The 18,538-nt window shown below is 37.8% G+C and overlaps 1 protein-coding gene across 8 annotated transcripts in view; it reads right to left on the reverse strand.

Moving 5' to 3' along the window:
- Positions 1 to 325: 325 nt before the first annotated feature.
- Positions 326 to 18,538, reverse strand: part of plum — a 251,400-nt gene continuing 233,187 nt past the window's right edge. For 7 of the 8 annotated variants that reach the window (XM_067762201.1, XM_067762205.1, XM_067762203.1 and 4 more), the window contains 8 exons: positions 14,985 to 15,309; positions 12,589 to 12,981; positions 12,278 to 12,521; positions 11,775 to 12,214; positions 9,761 to 10,058; positions 9,524 to 9,693; positions 3,971 to 5,122; positions 326 to 3,077 (listed from right to left, as the gene is read on the reverse strand). In XM_067762201.1, coding sequence (XP_067618302.1) covers positions 2,742 to 3,077; positions 3,971 to 5,122; positions 9,524 to 9,693; positions 9,761 to 10,058; positions 11,775 to 12,214; positions 12,278 to 12,521; positions 12,589 to 12,981; positions 14,985 to 15,309 — 3,358 coding nt within the window. In that variant the 3' untranslated portion in view covers positions 326 to 2,741. Of the gene's footprint in view, positions 3,078 to 3,801; positions 3,868 to 3,970; positions 5,123 to 9,523; positions 9,694 to 9,760; positions 10,059 to 11,774; positions 12,215 to 12,277; positions 12,522 to 12,588; positions 12,982 to 14,984; positions 15,310 to 18,538 lie in introns of those variants that run through there. The other variant, XM_067762208.1, reaches the window with a different exon arrangement.

The raw sequence follows: 18,538 nt of genomic DNA on the forward strand, positions 1-18,538 counted from the left end.
AAGTTTGCAGATTTTTGCTGCATATTTTATAAAAAAAAACCAAAGTCTTTGTTAGATGAACATGTTTACGTCATACTAAGCTCTTGTAATTAATATTCAGTAAAATTTCATATAAAAAACAATAATAGCTAAAATTCGTCGTTATATTCAGTTGTTAATGAATTCGTCACCACTGTATGTACATTTTGTATCATCAGCCAAAGGTAGCAGCTAATATAGCCTTAACTTGCAAATATATAACGTTGCTGATTTTTATTATAAATACTTGCACCCAAAATTGTATACAGATACGGAAATATATACATACATTAGGCCGTTTCAGAAAACAATATTTTTTTTACCGGCCAACAGGCATTTCTGTAAATGTTTTTGGAAATAACTTTAAGTAAGTTTATATAATAAGCTAAGCATAAACGCTTTCAATATTTAATCAATTTCAATTTTCTTAAATAATCTGTTTGTAAGCGTTGAGCCCCACGGCCACCGTGGTGTGATGGTAGCGTGCTCCGCCTGCCACACCATATGCACTGGGTTTGCACCCCGGGCAAAGCAACATCAAAATTTTAGAAATAAGTTTTTTCAATTAGAAGAAAAATTGTCTAAGCGGGGTCGCCCCTTGGCAGTGTTTGGCAAGCGCTCCGAGTGTATATCTGCCATGAAAAGCTCTCTGTGAAAACTTATCTGCCTTATAGATGCCGTTCGGAGTCGGCATAAAACATGTAGGTCCCGTCCGGCCGATTTGTAGGGAAACATCAAGAGGAGCACGACGCAAATTGGAAGAGAAGCTCGGCATTAGATGTCTTCGGAGATCATCGCGCCTTACATTTATTATTTTTTTTAAGCGTTGAGCCCGAATGTTTGTTAATGATTTAGTTTTACATACAAAACTCAAATGTATTGCTTTCTTATAAAATTTTATGTAAGCTTACACTTTTTAGCTTCTAACCCACGTTCTATTTCGATTATTTTACGTTTTTTTTTCTTTCAAACGTTTTGTAAGCAAAAAATTTGAGTTTTGTAAGCTTAATATCTATTTCTGTAAACATTTTGAAAATTTCCTTATCCTTTACTTTGCTTGTTGGGTTTCATATAACAACAATATATTATGGCCAAGAGTTAAAAGGTGTATAACAGAATGTAATGCTATCCGATGTGTTTATGCTATACTTCAAAACTCACGCAACCACTAGAGCGATGATTTCTTACAACGACAATTGATAAGTTGTGAGAACTGGTGCTGATATTGATGCTGATCCCTTCGATTGTGGGTTTTTTATTCTAAAACAAATCCTGCCGGATGCAGATGACTAGGCATATAAGCATCAAAGTTAGTTGTGTCCCAGTTTTAATGATCTCAATATTTTGGGTCCAGCGCCTGATAGATTGTTGTATTTTTTGATTTTGAAGGTCGCAGTAGGGCGATTATATGCTTGCGAAATAAGAGTGTTTATAAGGTTTTCTCAACATCATATTCATCTCTGCGAGAGAGCACAAAATTCGCACCACGATGAAATGAAAGTTCAGGTATTCTCATCGCGTTGACGTTTTCTCTTATTCTGACAAGCTCAGTGTGCATTTTTTAGAGGGTTGTTTATCAATCATAGCTGCCTCTCAATTCTACTGGGTTCGGAGTAGATTTTACTATACTTTTAGAAATACAATAACTACATAAGCCGCTACCAGTATTTTTTACACCAAGAGATTAACGTAACGTAAAGAATATAGAAACAATTTTGGAGAAAAGTATTTTGTTTTACTTATTTTTGTAATGCAAGTAAATACTGGCAAAGAGAGCTGCCGAAAAAGTGAGGTTATGTGGTGACATCATCTTTATTATTGCATTATGATTGAAGCTAACTACTAATCATCTCTTTGTTTTATGAACCCGATTTATTAAGACGGAATTTTCGGTCCCACCTTTATGTGAACCACAAAAAGATATTGTTAACCAAAGATCGTAGAACTATGTATGAATAATTTCTAAAACTTAAAAGTCGAAAATTTCAAAACAAAAATTACTCGAAGTGCTCGAAAAAGCTCGAAATACTCAAGCTCAAGCTAGCAAATTTTCAAGTAATGAGCAAGTGTGCGAGTACCTGTTGCTCGAATATTCGAGCTGTTCAAAAACGTGCGTAAGAAATCGAGACCCCAAACGGCAATATCTCTGCTTAAAGTATTTTCCGAGTAATCGTTCAGTTGGAAAGTTTTAAGATTCAGAAGAAAAAAACTAAAAGGATATAATTATATGGGTACATGGTGTATTTTCTACACCCAATCAAAGTCCGTATTTAACTTTGTTAGAGATATGAAAAAAATACGCTTTTCTGAGACGGTCTAATGTACATACATATAAACAAATGTTTTATGTATCGAGATTTACTATTGCTATTTTTTATGTATATGTGTCTATTTTTTCATTGTATGTGTATATAATTTATATGCACTATAATAGGTTTTGGAATGTTTAATTTTTACAGTTTGTAGGTAATTAATTACTTTTTTAAATTTTAATTTACTTATTGTTAAAATTGCGCGCCCACATGCGCGTCTTCATCTGAGGCGTCAGCGTGCTTCCGGCGCTTAATCACTATTTTTTATCCTGAATATGTTACCTTCATCAATTTTCCGTATTTTACTTAAAAATTATTTCTCCATCCTCCGTTGACTTACGAAAAAATTATAATTACCATCTTTTATTTAATACTTCTTCAATACTCAACTGCGAGCACATCCACCCACTTTCAACCATTTGGATCGACGTTAGGGCGTCGATGTGCATTACTAAAAGCTACACTGTAACTGTGGCTACTGCTGCTGGATGCGGGTGCTGTAATTGTTGGTGATTTTGTTGTTGATGCCGCATGTTGTTGTTCACTTGTTGTAGACCACGGATTGATTGCTATGACTGTGGCACTTCTCTTGCCAGTCGTCGATCCAAAGGAAGGAACTATGGAGGTTTTGCGTGGCTGTTTGTTTGGCGCTGTGGACTTCTTCAGCTTTGCTGTGTTGTTGCGATTTGCTTGGGTTGCGGGTGTGGTTGTGGTTGAAGTCGCAGTTTTTAGTGTTGTAGATGGTTTCTGCAACAAAGAAGAACGATTTTTCTTCAGTGAGATCTTGGCTACTTTCATTCGCTGTCGGTAGCTATAATTTGAGCTTAATCGCGGGATAATTTAGATAAGAAACTTGTTAAAGGACATTTTTATGCTTTACTTTGAGAACTTTTTCAGGAGCATGTTGAGTGAAATGGTTGCACAAGCTTTCAGAGCTCAATTCCTTTTGGTATAAATTTTGAATATTTTCTGTATGATCATGTGTGAAATAGCTTCGCGAAAGTTTTGGACTACTTCGAAATAAATGCGGGGCTGTTGGAGGGATAATAGAAGAACTGTCAGCAGTTGAAAATAAAGTTGGTCAATAAAGTTGGTAAATATGTGATAGACATCCCATGGGCGATGAATGGTGAAGAATATATGTAGTAGGTTTCTTATGGGAAATCATTTCTCGGATGTCCACTAGAATTTGCTTCGTTGTCATCGATTGTCAGCCTGATTGGAATACCATTTATCACCTTTGAGGAAAGCCAACTTGTATGAGCCATTAACTTTTATAAGCTCCCCAAATTCAGGGGCCCATGTATAAAAAATTCTGCGCTATTTCAGAGATCTAGTGGATTGCATAAAGTCTGCTAGCTAACATTTAAGCCAGCTGTCTAAAGTTGTGCTGTATCTCGCAGTTTTAAAATATGCTTACAGCCATCTTCATCCCAAAGACAGGAAAAATTTCTCACGTCTCTCCCAAAGACTTAAGACCAAGAAGTCTGTCCCCGTTCCTTGGAGAGCTGTCAACCCTAACAAAACGGAACTAAAACTGTTTAGCAAAAACAAAAAATAAAGCTAATTATTATTAATTTTAGCGTTAAAAGAAAAAAATTTATAAATAATTTTTAAAAACAATTTTTATAATAAATTACCTGCCCTCCATTTGGATTAGTCAAAATCCGCACAGAACATGACTCTGTTGTAGCATCTGCTGCTGCTTTAGCCGCCGACGCTGCTGCGGCTGCTGCTTTAAATCCATTCGTTAGCGCCGCTTCGCTGGTTGGGGTAAGCGTTGCTGCCACCTCTTCATCCGCAAGCAGACAAATCACATCATTCGATTTGGAATGTTTGGAATAATTTGCATGGAACTGTTTTTTACTGCTATTACTACTATTACGACTACCGTTAGGACCACCGCTGGCACTGCTACCGGCACCACCACCACAGCTGCTACTGCTTAGACTTCCACTACGCTGCTGTAACATACCACCAAGCTGCAACGCTGTGGGTGGCGTTGATAAAAGTGATAATGTATTTGGTGGTACAGCATAACCGCTCATGTCACCGCCTTCGCCACCACTTCCACTATTCGTGGTGGCATAATTGCTTGAGGAACTAAGTTTAGGCAGTGCAGTTGCCACTGCATTGGGAGGAGGCGGTGTCTGCTTGAAGGGTATATAAAACGGGTGTGTACCCTGTTGTGGTGGCAATTTTTCTGGCGTTGAGCTGCATAATGGAAGCTGCGAAACATTTGCTCTACCATCCAATTCAAAATTATTTGATAAAATACTAAGATTTGGATCTACCTCGAGCGCTAACTGACGCTTTAGAATGCCACCGTTACCATTACCATTGCCATTTGGTAGTTGCGTGGTTTGGTACTCTTTCGGACGTGCATCTACTTGACGTCCACTTTTAGGTATTAATGTTTGCATCTCATGACAATCTTGTTGAAATGTACTACCGCTTAGTCCACCTGCACTCTCACTGGGTATGCTAGGATTATTCAGATTACCAAAATTCGTATCGGATGGCGAGGTTAGATGTGTTGGAGCTTGAATGCGCGCCTTGTGCCGACGCCGTTGGAATATTATGAGCAGCGCAAAGATGAGGATACATACTACAGACAGTAGAGATCCAATAACTATGCCACTATAAACTTCCGAATCGCTCGAAGGGCATTCAATCTCCAGTGAATGATGACTAATGCTGCGTAAATCAATAAAAATTGGTGCACCAACTCCAGTTTCACCTACCACACGTACCGTTACATTGATTTTTGCTGACTCGGAAATGTTGGGGAACTGTCGGTGGAAAAGTAAAATGAAAAATTATTATTTTTTCACCAAAGGCTCACATAAATTCCAAAACCGCAAATTTTGTGGGGCTGGAATAGTAGCATTTCAGAATAAATGAAACTGTACAATTACGATCCATAGCTATTATTTTCTACAGCAATGTTTCCAACAGCAAATACACAAAATTCTGTACTCTATTATTTATTTACAATCTCAAGTGAAATTTTCTACTACTTTCAATCTATATACTTATATAAAAATTAAATCATGTTCGTTCCTGTCTATGTTTTGGGGCTGATACGAGGCCAATTTTATTCGTTCTTTTTTCATATTATAGGGATCAAATAGGGGAAGGTTTTTGGCAAAAAAAAATTTTTTTTTTAATTTCTAGGGTCTTGAGATATAGGTCAAAACGTGGACTCGGATAACCCTACGATGTGTTTGTATGAGATGGGTATCAAATGGAAGCTTCTGATGAGTACTTTAATTTGGGGTTCTTTTCGTACCCTTAGGTGACTAGGGTCTCGAGATATAGGCCAAAGTGTAGACCCGGGTACCCCAAGAATGTGTTTATACAATATGGATATCAAATGAAAGTTGTTGATGAGTTCTTTAGCAGAGGGTAATTTTGATACCTCTGGGTGACTACGGTCTCGAGATATTGCCCAAAATGTGGATCAGAATAACCTTAGGATGTGTTTTTACATTATGGGTATCAAATGGAAGCTGTTAATTAGTACTTCAATATGAGTATCAAAAGGAAGCTGTGCTGATGAGTGGTAATTTTTCTCTGGGTGACGAGCGTCTGGAGGTCATTTCATGTGTACAATATTTTTTGAATAAATATACGAATTTTTCGATTTCTGTCGTGCTGCTAAGTTGCAAATTTCAAGGTCATCCGAATGTGTTTTCAACAGATGTATTAGGACGCATTTATGCAGTTCATCCAAATAATGCTGAGTGTTTTTACTTGCGATTGTTGTTAATTAATGTTCGTGGCGAAACATCATTCCAAGCTTTAAGAACAATTAATGGTGAAGCGTGTAAACAATTAAATTTGTTGGAGGATGATAAGGATTGGGAAGATATGTTTGCCCTTTCAGCTGTAATACACAGTCCACATCAAATACGAACATTATTTTCGATAATAAATGCAATGTGCTCCCCATCTAATCCATTGAAATTATGGAATAATTTAAAAGATTATATGGCAGATGATATTTTAAACCAAATGCGTCGAAATACTGCAAATTATGAGTTGGAATTCACATTGGAAATTTAAAATGAAGCATTGATAAGGATTGACGACATTTCTTTTTCGATGTCAAACAAATTGTTAGTACAATTGGGCATGCCAGCAGCAAATCGTTCAATGCATGATATGTTCAATCGAGAACTGGAGCGTGAATACCATTATGATTGTAATGAACTACACTCAGAGAAAAAATCGTTCTAAAACGAACGAAACAAGTTCAAAATTAAGAACATTCGTTGACAAAAGTCTGTTAAGTATGTTTTTTCTTAACTCGTGACCGATGGGCTTGTTTTAAGAACAGTTTTTCCAAGCACACCGTTCGTATTTTATGACCAGTTTGGTATCGATGTGTGAATCTTCTGTGCTCATTTCAAGCACTACTTCTACTACTACGCTTCGAGAACGTTTTGTGGTCGTTTTAATAGTTTTCGGTCTCAATTCAAGAACGGTTTGTGCTTGATCATTGGTGGGAGGAAGGTAATTTTTTATATGTTACCCCATTATTTATTTATTTTTTATTAATAAATAATTTTTTTGTTATTAATAAAAAAATATTAATAACAAAAAAACTATTATTAAAAGCCAAAAGGTTCGAAAAAACGCATAATATGCATTTTTTCATATATTTCTCTTATCGAGAAATTTTTATTATTTGATGATGCAATCTGAATATATATTTAAAACATTTCATAACAAGTTTGAGAATTACCTGTACATATGCGAATGGAACTAAACGAAAAATAAGAGTTAAAAATATAGAATACAAAAAAATGTTTTAAAAAACTTTAGAGTTTGACGGTGATCGAACTCGCACCACACGACCTCAACCGCAACATTATAGCCGCTGGACCACTACAACTGCTTGGTAGCTTGTGGCAAATGTTGTACTTAACATTGTAGTGCACACGAATTGTACCGTTTCTTTTTTCTTGAACTTAATTTAAGAACATCGTTCTCATTAATAGAACATTCGTTCATATTTTATGACCAGCCGTTTTCTTTTCAAGAACATGGTTCTCAGTTCAATAACAAGGTTATTGTTTTAAGAACAGGTCGTTCGTTTTTCAAGAACAAAAAAGTAAGAACATGAAAAGCTTGAATTGAGTCCGGTGGTGCTGGATTTTAGAACGGCGTTTTTCTCTGAGTGTAAACACATTTGTAACATCAAATTTAGCGAAATTGAATGACCAACAGCAACATGTTTAAAAATACAATAATGAATAATGTTAGCCATGGAACTGGTGGATTGTTTTTCTTGGATGTTCCTGCATTGGCAATCGCTTCTTCCGGAATTGCGGCTACATTACTGGAAGGCGGTCGCACAGCACATTCTGCATTAAAGTTGCTTTTGAATATGCAGGTAAATGAAACACCAAAATGTAATATTTCCAAAACATCTGGAATGGCAAAAGTTCTTAAAGTATGTAAGCTCATCATATGGGACGAGTATACTATGGCACACAAGAAATCATTGGAAGCACTTGATAAAACTTTGAAAGATCTACGAGGAAGCCAAACAGTCTTTGGAGGTGTCATGATTTTATTGGCTGGAGATTTCAGGGAACCATTACCCAAAATCCACGGCTGCAGATGAAAGCAATGCATGTTTAAAATCATCGTATTTATGGAGACATGTAAACACGCTTACACTTACTAAAAACGTACGTGTTCAACTACAAAACGATCCGTCACCAGCTAAATTTTCACAGCAATTACTGAAAATCGGAAATGGCCAAATGTCTGTCGATCCAACAGGAATGATTGCATTGCCTAACAATTTCTGCACTTTTGCACAGTCTAAAGAGGCATTGATACAGAGTGTATTTCCAAACATAGTTCAAAATTACAAAAACTATGATTGGCTCAGCGAAAGAGCAATTTTAGCTGGGAAAAATAAGGACGTCAATGATATAAATGCAGCTATTCTGGATCAAATACCTGGTGACATAGTTGCATATAAGTCAATGGACACTATTACTGATCAAGATGATGTCGTAAATTATCCAACTGAATTCTTAAACTCACCCGATTTGCCGGCCTACCACCCCATAATTTACGATTAAAAATTGGAGCACCGATTATTATGCTGCGCAACATTAATGTGCCACGACTTTGCAACGGTACCAGACACGCTGTAAAGAAGCTAATGGGTAACGTTATCGAAGCAACAATTTTGAAAGGGAAGTACAAAGGAGAAGACTTTTTGATAACCAGAATTCCACTGATTTCGACGGATTTACCATTCGATTTCAAACGTTTGCAGTTCCATATTCGCCTTGCTTTCGCTATCACAATTAATAAGGCGCAAGGACAGTCTCTAAAAATGTGCGGTATTAATTTAGTATACCCAATTTTTTCTCATGGACAGTTGTATGTAGCTTGCTCACGAGTAGGCAAACCATCGTCATTATTCATTTACCAAAAAGTGTTACAATAAAGTTCGAACGAAATTGTATCAAAGAATTTGCTTTGTTTCGTATTAATTTTATTCTCTTTCAGCAAATCATTGAATTTGTCGCCTAGCGAAGCTGGCGAGGGTACGCTAGTCTATTAATAAAATAATCTTTTTTTAAACCTTACCTACTTAAATCTTTAACTTTGGAGAATTTCACCAAACAAACCAAGCAGTCAATCGAACCGGGATTCAAGGGGTTGATAAGTGCAATACAAAGATTTGTAGCTTCCAAGCTTCCGCAACCCAACTGTCAACCTCACTCTGGCGACTCTAAGAGTGTCTTTATCGTACAACAACAACAGCCAATCGAACCCCTTATGTACAAGAATGCAAAATCTCTCAAGGCCTGTAACGTATAAATTACTCTGTGAAACATAATATCGGTCAGGCGTCCTTTACAATATATCGGTTGACTTCACAGTATGAGAATGGACAAGCAGTGACCTTTCAAAAGCTTTCGATATAAAAGTGGAAAGGCTAATGGGCCTAAAACCTTGTATGTTTCCTTGACTCCTCGTACCGATTGTACATTTCAAGTTTGGAGACAAATGATTTATTTATTCCACTTCTGGTTTTCGAAATTTTTCCTGAGAATGCAAAAGGTTTGCAGGTTATAAAATACGAGTGTTTTCTTCTCTCATGCAATTCAGCTCCCGAGGAAATATCTCATACCTTTATTCTTAAATAGCCAACTAACCTTAAAGACGCATGCCGTACACTCCAGCACATTCGTTTCGTGTGTCACATTACCCAATGTCCATAATATGTTGTAGTGATGTATTTTGCCATTTGGTTGCAATGGTGGATCCCACAGTAACTTTAAACCATTATGACGTATAACACGTTGATTGCTTATAGTACCAGGTGCTAAAAAAAAAATTTCACAAATTCATTAACAATGCAATCTCTTTAGACAATTTCCTTCTATACTTACGATCCGGCAACGTTTGCTTATCTACTTGCCCATAGAAGGTTTGTGTTTCACAGCTAAAGAAATTCACACGATAACGCTCATTCGGTTTGAGGCCGCGTATTTCTACTTGCGCATTTATTATGGGCAATTGGTCACATTTTGGTTCCTCTTTCCTTATGATGGGAAATTGTATTTGCCAATGGCATACATGAATGCACGATTCATTGAAGTCATCACGAAAGTGAAAGGTCAGCATGCGTGATTCGACAATGGTTAGATGAAAGGGTGTGTTGGCGAGATCATTGGTGCCATTCTCGATCTGGGAAGTGAAAAAAAAAAATAAATAAAATAGAATGAAATGAAAGATGCAAATGTAACCTGGAAAGAATAAATAAATAAACTATGCTCCTCATCATTCTCTATGGTCCTCTGTTGAAAATTGATCGATGCCCGTAATGTTTTCCTAGCGGAAGTCACCGCAATTTCTCGGAGGTTAGTATCTGCATTTCAGATTCATTACAAGGGTAAAACAACGGGAGCATCCCTTCGTTTTATTGTGAAAACAACCCTTCCCTAGGAGGAAGTCAAAGACAGTGTCCGCGTATTGGTTGCTCTTGTAGTTGACCTCGCAATCTTGGTCAGGTGCAAATCTTTGGACACTCTGCACCGGCATTAAATCCTCCTTCGATGAGGAAATATAAGTTGTACTTTCTGATTGAGTAAATAATTTTGAATTATACTGGGCAGCAACATGTACTGGCAACTCAATGATGCGGGCACTAGCTTTACTGGATGGTAGTCAAGCCGGTTATCGCATGTTGGAATCACCAACGCTTCCAGAACAACGTCCACCTTGGTTCTGAGTTTAATATGGAACATACATCCGGTGGACATTGTGCTAAAGGTGACCTCACCCCGGGTGTCAAACAGGAAAGATTGTCAACTGTAACTTCGAGTCCCAGCAAAATTTGTCCTCCAGTGTCGAAAAGCAGCTAGGTTCACCTTAATTTTTATGTGGGTTCACATCGGACTGCCATACAGTAAAAGTGACCTTAACAAATCACGGCTCATCGGCATCATCCTCCACTTAATAGTCTCTACCCTCAAGATCCGGAAAAAGATCTTTCACATACAAGACCAAAGCTGGGCGAGAAGAAACATCCACATTTGGCGTGCGCCACTCAACTTTTTAAGACCCACCGCTCACACAACCAATCCATGGCAATTTCCCTTAACAATCTGCCAATGATTCCGAACAGAGTTGATTCGCTCGAAGTGGTTGGTGGGCCATTTAAATGACCGCTGATAGGACGTTGTTTCTTTGCTTTCGAGGGCTACTCTATCAACCGAATGAGGGCCACTTTTGTAGATCTGCTCTTACTTGTTTAGATACCGAAAACATCTGTCGAGAAATTCTGCTCCTCAACCGTTCAGGATTTTTAAAAGGAATGAGCTGGTCTAAAGTCTTTGGGATAGGCGTTTGAGCTTTCTTTCGCCTTTGGGATGACAGTGACTTTTACCACATTCAAAGACTTTGGATCCTAGCCGAATTTCAGATAGTTGACATAAATGGGAGCTATCAACCTGCTGGAAACCCCCAAAGATCTTTTAAGTTGCGCAAAATTATTTCATAGGGCCCCGAAAACTTGTGGACTTAAAGTCCCATGTGGCTCATGGAAGTCGGCAAATGGATACGCAATTGGAGCGTTTATAAAATGAATGAGAAATAGAATTAGAAACTCAAGGAACTCCTTACCGTTCGTCGCACAGCTGCCATTTCCATATCTTAGGTATCTCAATTAAGCAGGAGCGGGCAAAAGGATCTTCCTGACCGAGGATTCATTATACTTCTCCACGATTTGCGCAGCAGCCTACTCAGGGGTGGAATTCCTGTCCCAAAGTGGTTTACTCCTCTAGGCCTTGTTGAACAACCGTCTAATGGAAGCTCTGAGGCTTCTTAGGGTCTCTTAACCTAGCTAGATCTAATGCAACGGCTTTGCTAAGCTGTGTATTCTGTTGTTTTCTATAAACTTACCTTCTTCCATTGAACATAACGAAAATCTTGTCTCAGATGTTCATTCTCACGCGTAATAATTAGTACACGCAATTTGAGGCGTTGGAAATTTTGTAGCAAAACTCCCGTAACATTCGCTAACACCACCAAATTAAATATTTCTTCCTCCAACTCAATATGACTATTGTTATCAATATATTGCGCCTGAGCACCTCTCAAAACAGCACGCATCTCACGTTCATTAAGAGCAGTTATATCACGTAGTTTTTGAGCGACATCCTGCAACGTCAGATCGACATGTTGAAATGTGCCACAAAGACGTTGACTCAGCAATTGATTAGGATGTGGCTGTGTAAAATTGCTGGAGAATTGTAAGATGAAATACTTTTTGCCCTCCAATTCAGGTTGAGACCAAGTGACGAAGGTATTATTATTACCCATGTGGACTATGTGCAAAAGTACTGAAACGAAGAAGAAGAAAAAAATCAGTTACAAGCAAATAGAACTTGAACGCATTAACTCACAGCCTTGTGTACAACATGTCACCGGTGGGCTACGTAATGAACTAAGTATTGTCTGTTGTTGAGGTTTATTCGCCAAACGTATCTCAGAGGTGGGCACAAGTACACGGGTAATTAATTCAAATGGACGGTAAACGGGTAGGTGGCTGGATATGACCAAATGTGAGGTATGATTTAGTTTCATGGGTGCAAATGGTGATATCCAGCGATGTGGATTATTTTGTACGATGTGCACAATGAAGAGTGACTGTTAATATTAATTAAGAATATCAATTAAAATTTTATAAATTCATAAAAATCCTTTCAATTCTCACCTCAAAAAAGTTACTCTCAAACGTAACATTAATCGTATTAAAGCTGAGCGCATAACAGCGTATATTTTGTAACGGATTCTTTAACAGCAACTCATCACCTTTATTGCGAAATCGCAATTCTCCAGCACTGTACACCTCGCCGGCGATATTGCGTGCAAAACATTGATATATGCCCGCCTCGATTGGATCGAAAGAGTGTATATGCAATTCGTTGCCAATTATGTAACGGGTATAGGAACTATTGAGAGGAACCCCATTATGATACCAACTGATAACAGGTCGGGGATTGCCGGTAGCGCTGCAACGAAACTGCAACGAAGCTGTGATGAGCGTTTCGTATGAAACGAGCGGTTCGACGATCACTGGTGGTGACGTAATGATCACATGAAAAGTCTGCAATGGAAAGAAGTCAGATTTATTTATAAATAAGAAAAAATTTGTAAAAAAATGTAGTTTCCCTCAGTGTTTGTTTTTTTTTTTTTTTTTTTTGAAATGATTGCACTCTATTTCATAAGCACATATACTGCCAATAACCAGGAATTGATTTTATGCCGGAACCTTGATTTATCTGCAAAATTTTAAAAGAGTATTCAAGAAGTTTCTTGGCTCACTCTATCACTCCTATTTTCTCGCCTCTCGCACTATATTTTTCTTTCATTTTTGATTCCCATTTCCCCTCTTTCTCACTTTCACTACCTATATTATTATACCACCATCTCTTTATATATATCTTTTCCTCAATGGATCGGTCAAGATAATAAGCTTCCTGCGTACCGTTCATCGCGCACAACATTGTGACACAAGAATTATGTATTGTATACCCCCTTTCACGAAGGTATTGGAGGGGGACAAACAGCACAATGTTGCTGCGAGTCTTGCAGATAAATCCCCAACACAGTAAATTGGCGTGGATTGTGTAGTTATTTGAGGAGGGTTTGCTTGACGTGGCACTGATTGAGAAACCATGGCACATATGGGGAGGAAAGGTTTCTGAGCTCAGCGCGAGCGAATCATGGTAAGGAAAGAGCTACATTCACGTATGCTGTCTTCTTAGGACCTCGAAATGGTAGCCGTCGAGCGGAAGAATAAGCAGGCATTATTCTGGCATCCCACAATTAGGCCCATAATGGAAAGGCACTACCAAGGAAGCGCAAGAGGCTAGTGGAAGAGGAAGGGCGCAAAGGTCGGTTGGTCATAGGCACTTTTATTCGTGGGGAAAGGACGATACAAATGATGGACGTGTGGCTCTATTTTGCTATGTATTGTAGAGAAATTTGAAGATGCAATGTTCTTAAAATTAGAATCTGTTGAGGATCTGCATGCGTGAAATTCACAATGAGAAGAGAGTTTTATGGAAAATTTTCTGCGCGGACATCGAGTACTCCATCGAAACAGGTGATTGAGGAAAGTCTTAGCTGGGGGAAATATAGGACAGGGAGTACTAATGAATGATAACGGTGAATTTTCATGTTGTGGTGAAGAGTCCCTTAAGGCACTTCTCGACACAGATTACTAATAGGGAGATGATGCAGAAGAGCCAGTACGCAGCACTTGGCTTGGTTACTGTTATTTAGACAAAATAAGCGTTCCAGATTTTATCTTAGCTTAAATCGCCGGACCCAGTTGGTTTATTCCCTGTCTGGCGAATGTCGAGAAAAGCGATATTGGAATGGGACAAGATAATTATTTGACGGGTGCATAACACCGAATCATCTGACCCATCCTTGGAATACTGCTCAAGTTGTTTTTCTACTAAAGGCGGAGTCAGTATAAGATAACGAAATTGGTGGATAAGGGCGCATGAAGGACAGGGTGTTGTCACCCCTGCTGTAGTCGCTGGTTATTTACCAATTAGCTCTTTTACTGACTATTTACAGCGATTGTAAATCCTTTGCTTTACTATGGAATCCTTGCTTTGTGCTAGCAAAGGTAATAGAAAGCTTCTTGTGTTTTGCCTGGAGGACGGAATTATTTTATTAAATAGATCATGGCTTTGATAGGGTTTTTAAGTTTGGTTACTTAGCCAATTTCTGGTAACACTATAGACTCATTCAGTCTATGTGAGGTCCTCTCGGACCGAACAGTACAAACTAACTCACTCAACTCAACCTTACCTCACCCAGCTGTATTAGAAACTGCAACATGAACGTATCTATAACCGATTAACATCGGAAGCCTTATGACATATTCCTTTGCTTTTGTCCGGGAGTTAGCTAAAAAGCAAACTTTCAAATTCACATTTTTCTATACTATTCCAGCTACGTATTCACACATCCTCATTTAAACGAATGACCTTTTTCAGACTTGTGTACAAAAAAAGCGTCACAGCGTCAGAGTGTCATTTCTATGCATTGACCCCGTATACCTCATACTAATTACTCTCGCTAATTTCTTACCTGATTGCTTCTCCCACAAACGCAACTGTAGTAGCCCTGATCCGTATCCTGGCTAGCCTCTTCTATATTATATACATTACTATGATTACTGATCTTCAACGGTACTGCATACAGGGCGCTACGGAACCACCATTCAATCGGTAACACATCGATTTGTTCATAACAACGTAATTGGTAGCTGCTTCCCGTCGGTATGTACTGCGTTGAGTTTTGCAAAGTTGGTAAGAGCTCATTAAGTTTTGTTGATGCGGGATCTGTCAAAACATTCAGAGCCCACATAAATTGACGATGTGTTTTAGAGGCAAATTGATTTTGAGCTAAACATCTGCAAGATGAAAGAGATTGAAAGAAGTTATTTTGTACACCAATAAAAAAGGATGATAAAAAAGATGTTTATACATAGATACATAGAAGCCGATGAAAGAACTGCTTATGCAACATATGTTATTGTATGTAATTTATGTAAAATATGCAATTTTTTATTTCACTTTTCATTACAAGAATCAACACCTTTCTCATTCAACATCATAATCAACATAAACATGAGCAGCAGCTGTCCAAGCTTATTAATATCAGCACGTCACTATTGTCTTCTTTACGCTAGTCTAGGCAATCTAATTGCCACTTAGGTTAAAGTGTTGATGGAGCCTAGACAAAAAAAAAAGTTAAGCGCCAAGCGGAATTCAAGAAAACATGTTCTTATTAACACTTTTGATGATTATGTTGTCGATGTTATATGGCAGCTGCTGTTAGGTGAATATGTTCCCTGCAAAAAAATCATGCGATTAATCCCTAAAGAGAATGGTCTCCGATTGATCTCTTTTGTCTACATTTGGGCATAATTGTTCTCCTATAGCTCTTTCGGGTACAGTTGGAATTAGTCAGTAGCCCACTTTAAGAAATATTAAAAAAAAACCAGCAACGAAGTAAAATAAAAAAGATTACAGGTGATTGAATCGAATTATTTAAGAAAAATGTGGAGCCCTATACCGAACCTAAATTACTAAGATTTGACAACAACGCCGGAGTTAGGGTTAAATTTTCGGAGAATATTTCTTATTCCATTTAGAAAAGCTGTTCCGCCTGCTCAAATAGATTTTGTGGCTTGGCAAACCCTTCGATTATGTTTCTGTCATGAAAAATGCGTCTGGGCCCTTTTTGAGTCCTTATAAAACCGAAAAGGTTCTAGTGTTCTTATGTTCCCATATGGGTACAAAGGGGCTTGGTCCTACCGATCCCTTTCGGTTATAAATGGGTACAATTAGTCTCTTCATAGGACATGCTCAAACAAAACTCATACAAAGAGATCAAAACTGGCAATGGTCGCACACTCCTTTGCGTCCCATCCCGGATTCATCCTAGACTAATAGCATTTTTTGCAGGGTTGTTGTATGCCCATGCATATGTATTTGTGTAAATTTTATTGACTTAGGTGAAACGACTGCAGTTGTAAAAGGAGTCGGTGTAATGGATACAGCTCCTAAAAATGCACACAAGCACAAAAAAATGTTATAAGTGCATAACAGTTAAATACCCACCAAAAAATGTTAGCCTTAATTTATTTGGTCAAAAACAGTGTTGCCAGAATTTTTCCAGAAAAGAAGCTAGATAGACAAAAAAAAATAAGCTAAAAAAGGCTAAATAAAAATTTTGAGGCTAATAAAAAAAGCTAAAAGTTAAAAAGGAAAGAAGAACAAGGTCTGCACCATAATGAAATTAATATTCAGGTGTTCTCATCCCGTTGACGGTTTCCCTTATTCTGACAAGTTCGGCATGCATAATTTAGAGGGTTGTCTATCATACAGAACTGCCTTTGGGTTCTACTACGATCGTAGTAGATTTTACTATACGTTTAGAAATATTATAACTATATAAGCCGTTACTAGAATTGTTCAGCCAAAAAGAGTAACGTAATTTTGTATTCCCGAACAGAATATAGGCAATATTTTGCAGAAAACTAATTTATTTGAAGAACTTGTACGAAAAATTAAGCAATCCAAATTTATTACTTTTGAAATACACGTAAATACTGGCATTTAGAGCTGCCGAAAAAGTGAGGTTATGTTCTTGACATCACCTTTATTATTACATCATGGGTCTGCACAATTATGTTCAATTATCACTTTTTTTGAAAGTCAAACAAATTTTAAAAACAAATTTGAATTAAACAAAAAATAAAATTGGTGTTCTGAGTAGCTTTTCAATAGTGCTGGAGTTCCTAAAAAGTGTAAAAAACCTATTATTTTATTTTGACAATTCTTCTAAACTTTGAAATTTTAGAAAAATGTTATCTGATTGGTGTAGATACAGTTCGCCATGGTCCAAGTCCACCATTAATGGCAGCAAATAGCATCGTATAGCTCTTTTGTTTACTTGTGAAGTTTCTTAATTTAAGCCACTTCCTTTGCACAGGAAGGTGGGGATATACCCCATTAGATAAGGTTAGGTTAGGTGGTATCTGCCCTGGTAGGGGAAGCTCACTTGGACAGCAAGAAGGTCCGTTGTGATACCACATTAAATAACGGTGATGTAAGCTATAGCTACTTAGAGGATCGTTGCGTAGGAACGAATGAAAACTTTGAATAAATCTTCCGGAAATCCAAGTAGTAGAAATCGAAATTTCTTCGCCTAATTCTGGCAAAAAGCTGGGCAATCAAGCACAAAGTGGCTCGATAAATCCACGTTATCATCCTCCATACAGCTGCAGCAAGATAGAGTTTCCAGTATATTGAGACGTACCGCAATGATTTCCATTGGAAAAAGACTGTCAAAATGCCAATGACCATTGATAGATGAACCTTAGCGAAATCAATCATTTCGGCAGACCTCCTGCCATCAACTTCCAGCCAGACGGATCGTGCTTCCCTACAATAGGTGGTGTCTGCCCAACACTTGCTGAGCTGACTCGCGGAGCATCAACAGGAGCAGATCTCAGGTAACCAGCGGATTCCTAAAGTCCCTACAGCGATCTTCATCCGTTTTAGTTGTACCGATGCGGGACCCAGATAATCTAAATCATAAAATAGTTCGATACAATTGCAAGCGAAAAAAAGGCTGAAAAATGCTTAAAGCCAAATCACAATTATTCACGCTAAGTGTAGAAAAAAAGCTTAATATAGCTTGAAAAAAGCTAAAATAGCAACACTGGTCAAAAGGATTATAATATGAGGACTTAAACCCATAGATCGTAACGTAAGTTTTATGGAGTATCATTTTTTTATTTATTTCGTTCGGAAAATAACAGTTATTTTAAAATTTTTTTTATATATCTCGGCAAATAACAGTTATTTTCGGGGCTTTTACTTAGTTTGGAGGATATTACGTTGGGTGAGCGCACACTTGTGCTAAGTGCCTATTTGACCAAAACTGAGTTAACTGCACTTTCTGAAACTACCTAGTGTGCATTTTTTGTAAGCAAGTTATCAATAATGACGGCTCAGAAGCCAGTGGAAATATCTGTTAAGTGCGTAAAATTTTAAAATCAGTGCGACAAAATATGCTCTCCTGAAAACCCAGAAATTTGTCACTTATCACAAGTGTGTGCTCACCCAACG

Source organism: Eurosta solidaginis, chromosome 1 (genome assembly GCF_040869045.1).
Source record: "Eurosta solidaginis isolate ZX-2024a chromosome 1, ASM4086904v1, whole genome shotgun sequence".
In the NCBI taxonomy this organism is placed as follows: domain Eukaryota; kingdom Metazoa; phylum Arthropoda; class Insecta; order Diptera; family Tephritidae; genus Eurosta; species Eurosta solidaginis.